Genomic DNA, 13,047 nt, shown 5'->3' on the forward strand with positions numbered 1-13,047 from the left:
TATAAAGCTCGACTTGTTGTGAAAGGTTTTCGACAAGTTCAAGGGATTGACTACGATGAGACCTTCTCACCCGTAGCGATGCTTAAGTCTGTCCGAATCATGTTAGCAATTGCCGCATTTTATGATTATGAAATTTGGCAAATGGATGTCAAAACTGCATTCCTGAATGGATTTCTGGAAGAAGAGTTGTATATGATGCAACCGGAAGGTTTTGTCGATCCAAAGGGAGCTAACAAAGTGTGCAAGCTCCAGCGATCCATTTATGGACTGGTGCAAGCCTCTCGGAGTTGGAATAAACGCTTTGATAGTGTGATCAAAGCATTTGGTTTTGTACAGACTTTTTGAGAAGCCTGTATTTACAAGAAAGTGAGTGGGAGCTCTGTAGCATTTCTGATATTATATGTGGATGACATATTGTTGATTGGAAATGATATAGAATTTCTGGATAGCATAAAGGGATACTTGAATAAGAGTTTTTCAATGGAAGACCTCGGTGAAGCTGCGTATATATTGGGCATCAAGATCTATAGAGATAGATCAAGACGCTTAATTGGACTTTCACAAAGCACATACCTTGACAAAGTTTTGAAGAAGTTCAAAATGGATCAAGCAAAGAAAGGATTCTTGCTTGTGCTACAAGGTGTGAAGTTGAGTAAGACTCAATGCCCAACCACTGCAGAAGATAGAGAGAAGATGAAAGATGTTCCCTATGCTTCAGCCATAGGCTCTATCATGTATGCAATGCTGTGTACCAGACCTGATGTGTGCCTTGCTATAAGTCTGGTAGGAAGGTACCAAACTAATCCAGGAGTGGATCACTGGACAGCGGTCAAGAACATCCTGAAATACCTGAAAAGGACTAAGGATATGTTTCTCGTTTATGGAGGTGACAAAGAGCTCATCGTAAATGGTTACGTTGATGCAAGCTTTGACACTGATCCGGACGATTCTAAATCGCAAACTGGATACGTGTTTACATTGAACGGTGGAGCTGTCAGCTGGTGCAGTTCTAAACAAAGCGTCGTGGCGGGATCTACGTGTGAAGCGGAGTACATAGCTGCTTCGGAAGCAGCAAATGAAGGAGTCTAGATGAAGGAGTTCATATCCGATCTAGGTGTCATACCTAGTGCATCGGGTCCAATGAAAATCTTTTGTGACAATACTGGTGCAATTGCCTTAGCAAAGGAATCCAGATTTCACAAGAGAACCAAGCACATCAAAAGACGCTTCAATTCCATCCGGGATTTAGTCCAGGTGGGAGACATAGAAATTTGCAAGATACATACGGATCTGAATGTTGCAGACCCGTTGACTAAGCCTCTTCCACGAGCAAAACATGATCAGCACCAAGGCTCCATGGGTGTAAGAATCATTACTGTGTAATCTAGATTATTGACTCTAGTGCAAGTGGGAGACTGAAGGAAATATGCCCTAGAGGCAATAATAAAGTTATTATTTATTTCCTTATATCATGATAAATGTTTATTATTCATGCTAGAATTGTATTAACCGGAAACATAATACTTGTGTGAATACATAGACAAACAGAGTGTCACTAGTATGCCTCTACTTGACTAGCTCGTTGATCAAAGATGGTTATGTTTCCTAGCCATTGACATGAGTTGTCATTTGATTAACGGGATCACATCATTAGGAGAATGATGTGATTGACTTGACCCATTCCATTAGCTTAGCACTCGATCGTTTAGTATGTTGCTATTGCTTTCTTCATGACTTATACATGTTCCTATGACTATGAGATTATGCAACTCCCGTTTACCAGAGGAACACTTTGTGTGCTACCAAACGTCACAACGTAACTGGGTGATTATAAAGGTGCTCTACAGGTGTCTCCGAAGGTACTTGTTGGGTTGGCGTATTTCGAGATTAGGATTTGTCACTCCGATTGTCGGAGAGGTATCTCTGGGCCCTCTCGGTAATGCACATCACTTAAGCCTTGCAAGCATTGCAACTAATGAGTTTGTTGCGAGATGATGTATTACGGAACGAGTAAAGAGACTTGCCGGTAACGAGATTGAACTAGGTATTGAGATACCGACGATCGAATCTCGGGCAAGTAACATACCGATGACAAAGGGAACAACGTATGTTGTTATGCGGTCTGACCGATAAAGATCTTCGTAGAATATGTGGGAGCCAATATGAGCATCCAGGTTCCGCTATTGGTTATTGACCGGAGACGTGTCTCGGTCATGTCTACATAGTTCTCGAACCCGTAGGGTCCGCACGCTTAACGTTTCGATGACAATTATATTATGAGTTTATATGTTTTGATGTACCGAAGGTTGTTCGGAGTCCCGGATGTGATCACGGACATGACGAGGAGTCTCGAAATGGTCGAGACATAAAGATTGATATATTGGAAGCCTATGTTTGGATATCGGAAGTGTTCCGGGTGAAATCGGGATTTTACCGGAGTACTGGGAGGTTACCGGAACCCCCGGCAACATAATGGGCCTTAGTGGGCCTAGGTGGAAGAGAGGAGAGGCGGCTAGGGCTGGGCCGCGCGCCCCTCCCCCCTAGTCCGAATAGGACAAGGAGAAGGGGGCGGCGCCCCCCTTCCTTCTTCTCCCTCTCCTCTTTCCCCCCTCCCAAGTCCTAATCCAACTAGGAAAGGGGGGGAGTCCTACTCCCGGTGGGAGTAGGACTCCTCCTGGCGCGCCCCAAGGCTGGCCGCACCTCCCCCCTTTGATCCTTTATATACGGGGGCAGGGGGGCACCCCAAGACACAACAATTGATCATTGATCTCTTAGCCGTGTGCGGTGCCCCCCTCCACCATATTACACCTCGATAATATCGTAGCGGTGCTTAGGCGAAGCCCTGCGTCGGTAGAAGATCATCATCGTCACCACGCCGTCGTGCTGACGAAACTCTCCCTCAACACTCGGCTGGATCGGAGTTCGAGGGACGTCATCGAGCTGAACGTGTGCTGAACTCGGAGGTGCCGTGCGTTCGGTACTTGATCGGTTGGATCGTGAAGACGTACGACTACATCAACCGCGTTGTGTTAACGCTTCCGCTTTCGGTCTACGAGGGTACGTGGACAACACTCTCCCCTCTCGTTGCTATGCATCACCATGATCTTGCGTGTGCGTAGGAATTTTTTTGAAATTACTACGTTCCCCAACATCAGGAACTCCATGAGCCAGATCTCGGGATGCTCCTTCGCACGCCGGCAGGGATCCTTGGCACGGCGACCTAGCTTGTGGCGGGGGCGGGGGTGGGGAATGGATCGAATGCAGCCGAATAGCAGCCATTCGACGCGCTGCGCCGATGGCAGACGGAAACTGGTTTTCCTGTTCCACGGATGAGGACGGCAGCGGGCGTCCCGAGCCACGAATCAACTCTGATGGGATAACGGTGGCCGGCATTCCGCCGTTTCCTGGCCCATAGGTCAGCACCCCCGCTATACGTATCCTCTATTTTCCATCATTATCTGGTCTCTCGTATATCCCTGCGCCATTAAATGCGCCGCATCTCAAGACGTGAACGAGCAGCCCTGATAACGAGCACATGTGTGCTCATGTGCAGAAACACCGCGTCCCTCTTACAAGTTGTACTCTACCTAATTTGATCGTAAAGAACAAATAACTTGTAGTAAAATTATTGTAAACTAGTAAAGAACTATTTTACAACTCAAATCAAGCATGAGATTTGATAGTAAAACACTATGTATTTTATAGTAAAGATGCTCTGCTGTGTTATGACTCATTTTTGGGTTGACTTTTGATGGTAATACACTTGGTGCTTAGTGGTAAAAATGATAAATCGTTTTACCACCCACTACTACAAGGAGGAGATTTGATAATAAACACTATAAAATTTTATAGAAAAATGACAGACTTCCTTACAACTCAATTTCTGATTAATTCTTGATAGTAAATTTGGTACTAGTAGATTCTATTACCACCCATTAGTACCTGGAGGGGATTTGCAAGTGGATTTCTTTCTCTTTTTATTCACCTGTAATGGCCGGAGCGACGAGCTCAGGCAGAATTTAACGCAAAATAGATATACACGTATTTATGTATGTATATTTAATAATTTTAATTTGGATCAAGATGACGTGCTGCCTCAGCATCTCAAACTACTCCCTCCGTTCCATATACTAGTTTTAAAATTTCAAAAACGCTCTTATATTATGGGATAGAGGGAGAGTAACTCATAGAGATAGGGTGTATGTGTGTAGTGAGGTGATTGCACCGTGTTAATTTTTTTTCTTTCAATTTGGGCTCTGGTGTTTAATTTCGTTAGCCTTCCTCCTCCGCTCGTGTCGTCGTCTCCACCACCCACGTTGGGTTCTAGCCACGTCTCTGTCTTCCTCTCCCTCTCGTTCTCCATCTCGTTACCTCTCTGCTGCCAACCCGACCCAAGGTGCGTCTCCTCGCGACTCAACCCGCTCAAATCCCAGCCAACTAGCGCCCAATCCGGGGAGAATTGGGTTGATCCTTGTGCTGTGTTTGTTCCCATCCTCGGATCCTGGACCAAGATCCGACCGAGAGCCCAGATCTGCTGGTAGAGTTCAAGCGGGAAATATTGCAAGCCTTTTCTTACTCAGGCATTTAGGAGAGTGCAATTTTAGTGGGGTTGGCGCGTTTGATGCGGCGGTGTTGATTGGAGTGATCCATCGGTCTAGATTGGTCCTATGGCCTATCGTGGTCACTTTCTTCCTCCTTTGTTTCTTTGGACGGTTTCCTTGATTTTGCCATTTCCTGCAGGTTGTTCGTCGCCAGCATGGGTCTGGCGAAGGATGGCGCCGAGATGGAGGAGGGGACATTGGAGATTGGCATAGGTAAGTCTTGACCAAGGCAAACCGAAGCTTGTGGTATGTATATTGCTCTTGAGAATTACAGCCTAGATTGTTTAGCTTTCTTGTGTTACTCCAATGGCGAACGGATAGGTTTGCTACATTAGTGCTCTGCTGTGCATATAAAGATAATAGATGCCGGACGATTGGCATGCTGCTAGAGTGCACTCATTTGATGAAACGGAGATGTTTTTTTGACCCGATGAAACTGAGATTTTATCAATCTTTAAAGTAAATATGCTGGCAGACAGTAAAGGTTGTCCTGTTCGTTTATTCTTGATCCTGACAGGAATGTGCTGCAAATCAGTATCAGCAATGTTCTCCTGAACCATGGTCCTGAGGTCCTTGCCTTTCTCCGTTGTATCTTTGCTTTTCTCCCATAGTTTCACACTAGTTGTACTTACACTCGGTGTGGCCTATCTAGCACCCCCCGCCGGTGTTGCTTCCTATCTTTCACATTAGTCTATATAGTTTTTTTAGGAAATCATTAGTCTTTTTTGAAAACCCATTTGGGTGATATAGCAAAGATGATAATGAATTTCTGCTTGTCATGCAGAGTATAGGACTGTCTCCGGTGTGGCAGGGCCGTTGGTTATTTTGGACAAAGTAAAGGTATGATTTGTCATTCTTCTCTATATAGCTATAGCTGCTAATGTTACCGAAATTATGGTTGGATCAAATAACCATTCTCACACTCAGTAAATTTTCGCTGTATAAACCTATTTTAGGGCCCAAAGTATCAGGAGATTGTGAACATCCGATTGGGAGATGGCACCACTCGTCGTGGTCAAGTCCTCGAAGTCGATGGTGAAAAAGCTGTTGTGCAGGTTGTTTCCTTTCTATGGACCATATTCTCTTGATTGAAGAATGCCAATTGAGTTTTACACGATGTTGCATTTGATCTGATTTTTTACATAGTTTGCTTAGGGATCCAGTGCATTAAATTGTATTTGGTTACATGGTACTTGACCTTTTTTGGATACTGAGCTGCGTGCCTCTTAAGGTATTTGAAGGTACTTCAGGGATAGACAACAAGTATACTACTGTGCAGTTCACAGGCGAGGTACCTGTTATTCACATCTTTGCTTCTGATTCTTTGTCGTTCAATCATTAAATGCTTTATTTCTTTCTATGCAATAAATACCCAGATCATCAAACTATAGCTATACAATTTCAGTATGAACAATAAATGACATCAGCCATCTTAAAGTTGGATATGGAAACTGAACCCAGAAAATGCTAGGCATGAACATTTAGTGATATCAAACGTCTTCCTGCTGAATAACTTTATTTTTCGAATGAGGCTTTGTTGACTCGTCTCAACTTCACCACTTTATTTCTTTGCATATGGCACCGTTTTGTGTTACAGGTTTTGAAAACTCCCGTCTCACTTGATATGCTTGGACGCATTTTTAATGGCTCTGGAAAACCTATTGATAATGGCCCCCCTATATTGCCCGAGGCTTACTTGGATATTTCTGGTGAGTTATTTCATGTTATCGTAAACTTTCTTATGCTTAGGGTAGACAAGTGGCATGGACACTTCTTAGGAGAACTGGAGATTAGTTAAATAATCTATTCTTTGTGAAAGGCTCCATCTTAACTTATGGTAACCTTTATAATATCTGAGAGATGTCTGATATTATCCCAGGAAGTTCTATCAACCCAAGTGAGAGAACCTATCCAGAAGAGATGATTCAAACAGGAATATCCACCATTGATGTCATGAACTCGATCGCTCGAGGGCAAAAAATTCCTCTTTTCTCTGCTGCTGGACTTCCTCATAATGAAATTGCTGCTCAAATTTGTCGTCAAGCTGGTCTCGTTAAAAGGTTGGAGCAAAGCAAGCATGCAGCAGAGGTAATGAACATATCCTTTATAGCAGGGTTGGTTACGGACATTGGCTACCAATGCATGAAGTCAATCTCAGTTTCCTGAGCATCATTTTCTTTGCACTGAGCTGCATCCTTCATGGAATGTGTGGGTAGTTATAATAAGTCTCTCTTGCTTGCGCCATTGACAACCAACATAAGGGTGTTTACGGACAATCACTTAACTAAGCACACAGTCAATCTTATGTTCCTGAGCATCATATTCTTTGCACTTAGCTTGCAAGTTGCATCCTTCATAAAATATATGCATAGTTATAATAGTTCTCTGACTTCTGTGACTTTTTTAACTTTCTGGCAAGGGGAAGACCGACCGTTTGTGGGTAGAGTTAGACTTATTACCTGTTGAATAGGTCTCTGGAAATTATACAAAGAGCTGCAAAGTTATGGATTGCTCTCAGTCTCATACTGTGTAAAGCAACCATGCCGAAAGTTTTGGTTTTGTTATTTTGTCTGCAGATTGGTGTTTCTTCTACTCATCTTGCTATGGTTTATATTAGGGAGGTGAAGAAGACAATTTTGCAATTGTGTTTGCTGCTATGGGAGTAAACATGGAAACGGCACAATTTTTCAAGCGTGACTTCGAAGAAAATGGTTCAATGGAGCGGGTCACTCTTTTCCTGAATTTGGTAAAATTTGATTTTGCTATTTTTTTGGTGATTTTGTTATTAGAATGTGCAAATCAGATCTTTGAGGTTGTAGTTGTGTTTAATATATTTGACCCGAGCAATACTAAGAAAGCATACCATGAAACCTGAATCTCTTGCCTTGATTGTTTCGCAGGCAAATGACCCCACTATTGAGCGTATTATCACTCCTCGAATTGCCTTAACAACTGCTGAATATTTGGCATATGAATGTGGGAAGCATGTTCTTGTGATTCTAACAGATATGAGCTCATATGCCGATGCACTTCGTGAGGTAGTGTGTTTTCTCTATGATTTTCTTATCTCATCATATTCTGTGAGCTTCAATCTGTTCAGTTATTTGTTCTTTGAGTAGAATGACTTTTCAGGACGACGTAGTATCAAGTGAAAACTTGATTTCAGTGAAAATCTGGAAACTTGGATCCCACCCCGTAGATCTGTAGTGAACGGCATCTGCTCAAAGGCGGAGCTCCCACCAGCAACTTAAACACACATTGGCAGAAAACCCCCTCTCCTATTCGCCATCTAGGGCCATAGTCCTTGACTGTTCATGAGATGGATACGTCTTCAATCCTGTTATGCGTCACGATGGAGCCTCAACCGCCGGCTAGCCCTTTCCATATGCCGGCTGCAACGAGACCTCCGTCGGCAGCGACTTGCCCTCCACCGACCTCAATGGGCTCTCCATCGGCTGCGACTCTCCCTCCACCGGTCACGTCTGGCACCATGACTGCTGATCGCGAACGGGCTGCCGTCGGCTGCGGCTCGCCCTATGCAGGCCGTGACTGGCTCTTTGGAGTACTCCTCACCTCTATTCGGTCCCCTGACCTCCCCTCCTATTTGATTTGAGGCAAGCCGGTGCTTTTAATTTTGGTGTAGAACAAGATGAAATTCAGAGCTTCACTGTTATCTTTTGACCTATTGAGGGCATGAAATTTATGTGGCATGAGCTTTTGAGATTTCTGTATCTCTGAATGTTTAAGTTTGAGAATTTTCTAGTGTTTGTATTGTCAATCTAAATTGTAGCAAATGTGTCATCTGAAGAGAATTGGTAACAATCAGCAAACTTATTTACATTTTATGCAAAGAACTGGCCATTAAACTCTCGCATTCACTATTTAATTGGGAGATGATTTGGACCATTTTGTAGGTTATTTTCTCCTGTAGAAATGAAACAACCCATTATGCAGAGTATGCTTGTGATCTTTTAGGAATAGAAACTGCTATTTGCTGAAAGCCTGCAAGCTTTTTTATGCTTACTGCATTTCAGGAATATGAACTGCTCTTTGCTGCAAGCATGCAACCTTCTGATGCTTACTGCATTTTCAGTTATTACTTTCGTCTATACTTATTACTAGAAAGGTCTATACTTATTACTAGAAAGTGTATTCATGTAGCTAGTTGCAATGGTGTTTCCATCATTATTCAGATCTGTACAAACAAGTCACTCCGTTAGTCATATACTATAAACTAAAGCAAAAAATCCCATTGAATCTTGAGTGGTAATACACCAACATTCAGCTACAAGTTTACAAAGGAGGAGCAAAGTTCAGAGAGAAAATTCTGTACATCAAGAATTAGGAGGAGCTACAACTTCACACTGAATCAGATACTACCTACACGGAATTTACATGAAAATTGCAGCACACTTTTGCGGGACGGGCTTCCTACATACACATACAGGACACGACCACGGCGCCGCTCGAGTGTTGGGACCCCATCTCGAGGTGAGCTTCAGTGCCTGCACCGCCACAGCTATGAGCCCCGCCTGCTGTAGTCGCCTCACCTCGCGAGCCCTCCCCGCCGAGGGGCTTCAACGTGGTGCGTGGCTGCGCTGCCGCCGTTGGGAGCTTTGTCTGTGGCCGCCGCGCCGCAGGAGCTGTCCCTGCCAAGGGGAGTCGGAACGGTGCATGGACATGCCGCCGCATTTGGCAGCGCCGGCTGTGGCGCCTCCCCTCGGCAGCCATCCGGCGTGGGGCGCGCCGGCGTCGCCGCCATGGCTATTTCGCTGCGGGGTAGGGACGGGTAGGGGCGGTAGAGGATAAGCCAATGCTCAAAAACCTGACAACATTACTAGGAAGGAGGGGGTTTTGTGCTAATGTGCTAATGTGCGTTTAAGTTGCTGGTGGGAGCTCTTGAGTAGATGCAGTTCGCTACAGATCCAACGGGGTGGGATCCAAGTTTCCAGATTTTCACTGAAATCAAGTTTTCACTTGATACGTCGCCTTTCAGGACAGTGTCATCCGTCATCTTTTGTATATGGTCGAAGACTCAACGATTTTGATTTTCTTAATTACATGTGAATTTTATTTATGTTTAGGTCTCAGCAGCACGAGAAGAGGTACCTGGTAGGCGTGGTTATCCTGGGTATATGTATACTGATCTGGCCACCATATATGAGCGAGCTGGGCGTATCGAGGGAAGAAAAGGATCAATTACCCAAATTCCTATTCTTACAATGCCTAATGATGGTAAGCAACGGACCAGTTGCATTGCTAGAGTTATTATCTTTAATCCTACATTATTTCCATTCTAGGAAGCCTCTTTTTTTGCAGTTGCAATTTTCAGCCCACTTTGTGTGGTATGTTGCACCCTATCCATTAGAAAAAATCCACTTAACTAGAACTCTATCAGGTGGGAAAAAAACTAGAAATCTAAGTATCCGCTGCCTGAATGTTGTTTGATGTCTATCCAGTGGATTAGTAGTCTTGCTTCCCGGCAGATCGCAGTGTCATGCCTGACCTTTTGTTCGTTTCCTCAACAGATATCACCCATCCAACTCCTGATCTTACGGGATACATTACCGAAGGGCAGATATATATTGACAGACAGCTTCATAATAGACAGGTGCACTTGCATGTTCTTTTTTGTTGTCGCTTTTCCTCCTCCTGTTATAAGCATTGATTGTTCCTTCAATACATGATTGTGAGGGATTTCTTTTTTATTATCTAACGGATTAACGGAAGTATTGTGTTGCTTTCTCAGATATACCCACCCATCAACGTCCTGCCATCTCTTTCTCGTCTGATGAAGGTACTTTTGTAGCTAGTCAAAATTTGTGGCATTTAGTGTTTCTTAGTTTGGGATCACATGGAGAATTATGTCATAATTCTTTACGTGCAGAGTGCTATTGGTGAAGGTATGACACGCCGGGATCATTCAGATGTGTCCAATCAGGTATTCGTTTGCATTTGAGATCATTTTTATGTCTCATTCACCTTATGATATATGTTGATGGGCTAACATGACCTTCTGTTCAGCTGTATGCCAACTACGCCATTGGGAAGGATGTTCAAGCCATGAAAGCAGTTGTCGGAGAGGAGGCTCTTTCATCTGAGGACCTGGTCTGTTGCCAGTTAATTTAGTTGTGCATCGATTATCTTTTAGTACAAAACTAATGATATGATTCTCATCGTGCAGCTCTATTTAGAATTCCTCGATAAGTTTGAGAGGAAATTTGTAGCGCAAGGAGCATACGATACTCGGAACATTTTTCAGTCACTTGATCTGGCATGGACATTGCTACGCATATTCCCCCGTGAACTTCTCCACCGTATTCCTGCGAAGACCTTGGATCAGTTCTACAGCAGAGATGCCACCCATTGATCCATTTTGTTCATAAAAGTCCATTTTTTTCATGATGAACAGCTTGAATAAGAGAAGAATCCAAACTTGTATCATTTTGCTACGTTATATAGTCAGATCCTATTCTTTCCAGTCTGTATGCACAAGTTGTACCCCACATGTCTTGTGCACTGGCAGCTTTGTAATCCCATGTAGCTTCCATTCACAAGCTAGACCTCTTTCTGGTTTCATTTCCCTGTATTGTGCAGCAAAACTGAAAAGCCGTTTAGGCGCGTACATGCCCGAAGATGTTAGTTATATATTTTTGGACTTGTGGAAAATGTAAACAATATTGATTTGTTCTTTGTTAAGGCTTTTAAGTAAATTGATTGATACTCGCTCCGCGAACTAATATAAGAGCGTATAGATCACTAAAGTAGTGATCTACAGGCTCTTATATTAGTTTACAGAGGGAGTACAAGAAATTGCATGTTTGTTTTGGTGACTCATGGTAACGACTAATCATACTCAATGGAGTAGCTAACAAATGTCACCTCATAAATAGGTTGACATGTGAACAATGAGAGTGTATCTTGGGTAAAATAAGCTAAGTGCAGCTGATGCACCCGAGAGAGGCGTTTTTGAGGCCGATCTCCATGGAGGCCTTTATTTTTTAAAAATTCAAATTCAAACTTTTATGGTTCGAACAATTCTGAAAAAAATATGCGTGTATGTAAGGATGTATGTAAGGATGCAACCCACATATGTGTAAAAATTCATGATGAAATACCTTGAGCTGCGATCTATACATAAAAGGCAAATTCATAACCTGGGAGGATGAATAGTATCATGTGTTAAACAACCTTATATTTGTCTTTTTTGCACAACCCTCTTTCAATGTATTTTGAACTGAAAATTTACACACATATGTGTTATACCTTCATATATATCTGTATTTTTTTAGTATTTTTTAAAATGTAAAAATATGAATTTCGATGAAATTTCAAATTTGAATTTGGAGGCCTCACTGGAGGCCGAGCTCCAAAAGGGATTTCCGTGATGCACCCATCTACAAAAATTCAAAATTTCCAAGTGTTTTGCAACATAGATAAAAATTAATCTGCCAGGACATAGAAACATTCAAATACGAGAACAACCTACTCGAGCAACAAATGAAAAAGATAAGCCTGGCTATAAATAGCGGCAGTACTTAAATTTAAGTTGAATTATTTATCTAGCCCACTATCACAACAAATTTCTCTTTTTGCGTGTCAAATACATATCACAATTATATTCGGTATAGTTTCGGATACTTTTACAAGGTGATACTAGGTCGGATGCATCACCACAAATGTGGCTGCGTTCTAATATGTCGTGGACTTGGTCCAAACTTTAGATGCAAAGGGGACCAAAGAATATATGGGGGGTTTGGGATTCCACACATGGAGCTTTTCAACCAACCTTTATTGGCCAAACAAGGTTGGAGACTTTTGCATGCCCTAGAAAGTCTACGCCTATGTGCTCGGCCGCTTTGTGCTAAGTACTACTCAAACAGAAAATTACTTGATATTTTTTTTTCGGGCAATGCTTCATTTGTTTGGAAGATATTGAATATAGCTTGGAACTTTTGGAGAAAGGGATTATTTGGCGGCCGGTGACGACACTTCAATTAGAACCTGGAGAGATCTGTGGAGTCCTCGTGGGTCATCATTTTGTCCGATTACACCCAAGGGGAGATGTAGATTGAATTATATGTCATATTTCCTAGATAGTTATGGGTTATGGAAGACATAGCTGCTGAATATGCATTTTCATCTCACAGATGTCCAAGAGATTCCAAAGATTAGAACATCACCACAACAGAGAGAAGATTTGTTCGCATGCTTCCTCAAACGACCTGGTTTATTTTATACCAGGAGCACTTGCCACATAGCTGCCTTTGAGCACTATGACAAGTTCACATGCGGGTCTGCCAATACTAGATCCCATGGTGATCGCTCAGTGTGGAACTTAGTCTGGTGTGGTCTGACTCCACCAAAGATGAAGAAAACAATCTCAGGTGTTGTCAATGATGTTTCGCCGACAAACCTTTTTTGAAACAAAGGAGGCATCTTAGTG

General features: G+C 42.9%; 1 protein-coding gene across 2 annotated transcripts; it reads left to right on the top strand.

Moving 5' to 3' along the window:
• Positions 1–4,191: 4,191 nt before the first annotated feature.
• Positions 4,192–11,292, top strand: LOC123144402 (V-type proton ATPase subunit B 2). 2 transcript variants are annotated; one of them, XM_044563524.1, is made up of 15 exons: positions 4,192–4,396; positions 4,741–4,814; positions 5,386–5,441; positions 5,558–5,656; positions 5,833–5,892; positions 6,199–6,310; positions 6,481–6,689; positions 7,219–7,347; positions 7,502–7,639; positions 9,686–9,836; positions 10,130–10,212; positions 10,351–10,398; positions 10,489–10,542; positions 10,626–10,709; positions 10,786–11,292. In XM_044563524.1, the coding sequence occupies exons 2-15, from the start codon at positions 4,757–4,759 to the stop codon at positions 10,969–10,971; spliced, it is 1,467 nt and encodes a 488-aa protein (XP_044419459.1). In that variant the 5' UTR covers positions 4,192–4,396; positions 4,741–4,756; the 3' UTR covers positions 10,972–11,292. The 2 variants fall into 2 exon arrangements, with proteins under 2 accessions (XP_044419459.1, XP_044419460.1); XM_044563525.1 differs by having other exon boundaries at positions 4,367–4,537.
• Positions 11,293–13,047: the final 1,755 nt, after the last annotated feature.

The sequence above is a fragment of the Triticum aestivum genome, chromosome 6D (genome assembly GCF_018294505.1).
Source record: "Triticum aestivum cultivar Chinese Spring chromosome 6D, IWGSC CS RefSeq v2.1, whole genome shotgun sequence".
NCBI classification, from domain to species: Eukaryota; Viridiplantae; Streptophyta; class Magnoliopsida; order Poales; family Poaceae; genus Triticum; species Triticum aestivum.

Coding starts and splice junctions, on each gene's coding strand:
- LOC123144402 (XM_044563524.1), top strand. CDS start 4,757: ATGGGTCTGGCGAAGGATGGCGCCGAGATGGAGGAGGGGACATTGGAG. Junction 5,657..5,832: donor GTGAAAAAGCTGTTGTGCAG/GTTGTTTCCTTT, acceptor GTGCCTCTTAAG/GTATTTGAAGGTACTTCAGG. Junction 9,837..10,129: donor TCTTACAATGCCTAATGATG/GTAAGCAACGGA, acceptor TTTCCTCAACAG/ATATCACCCATCCAACTCCT.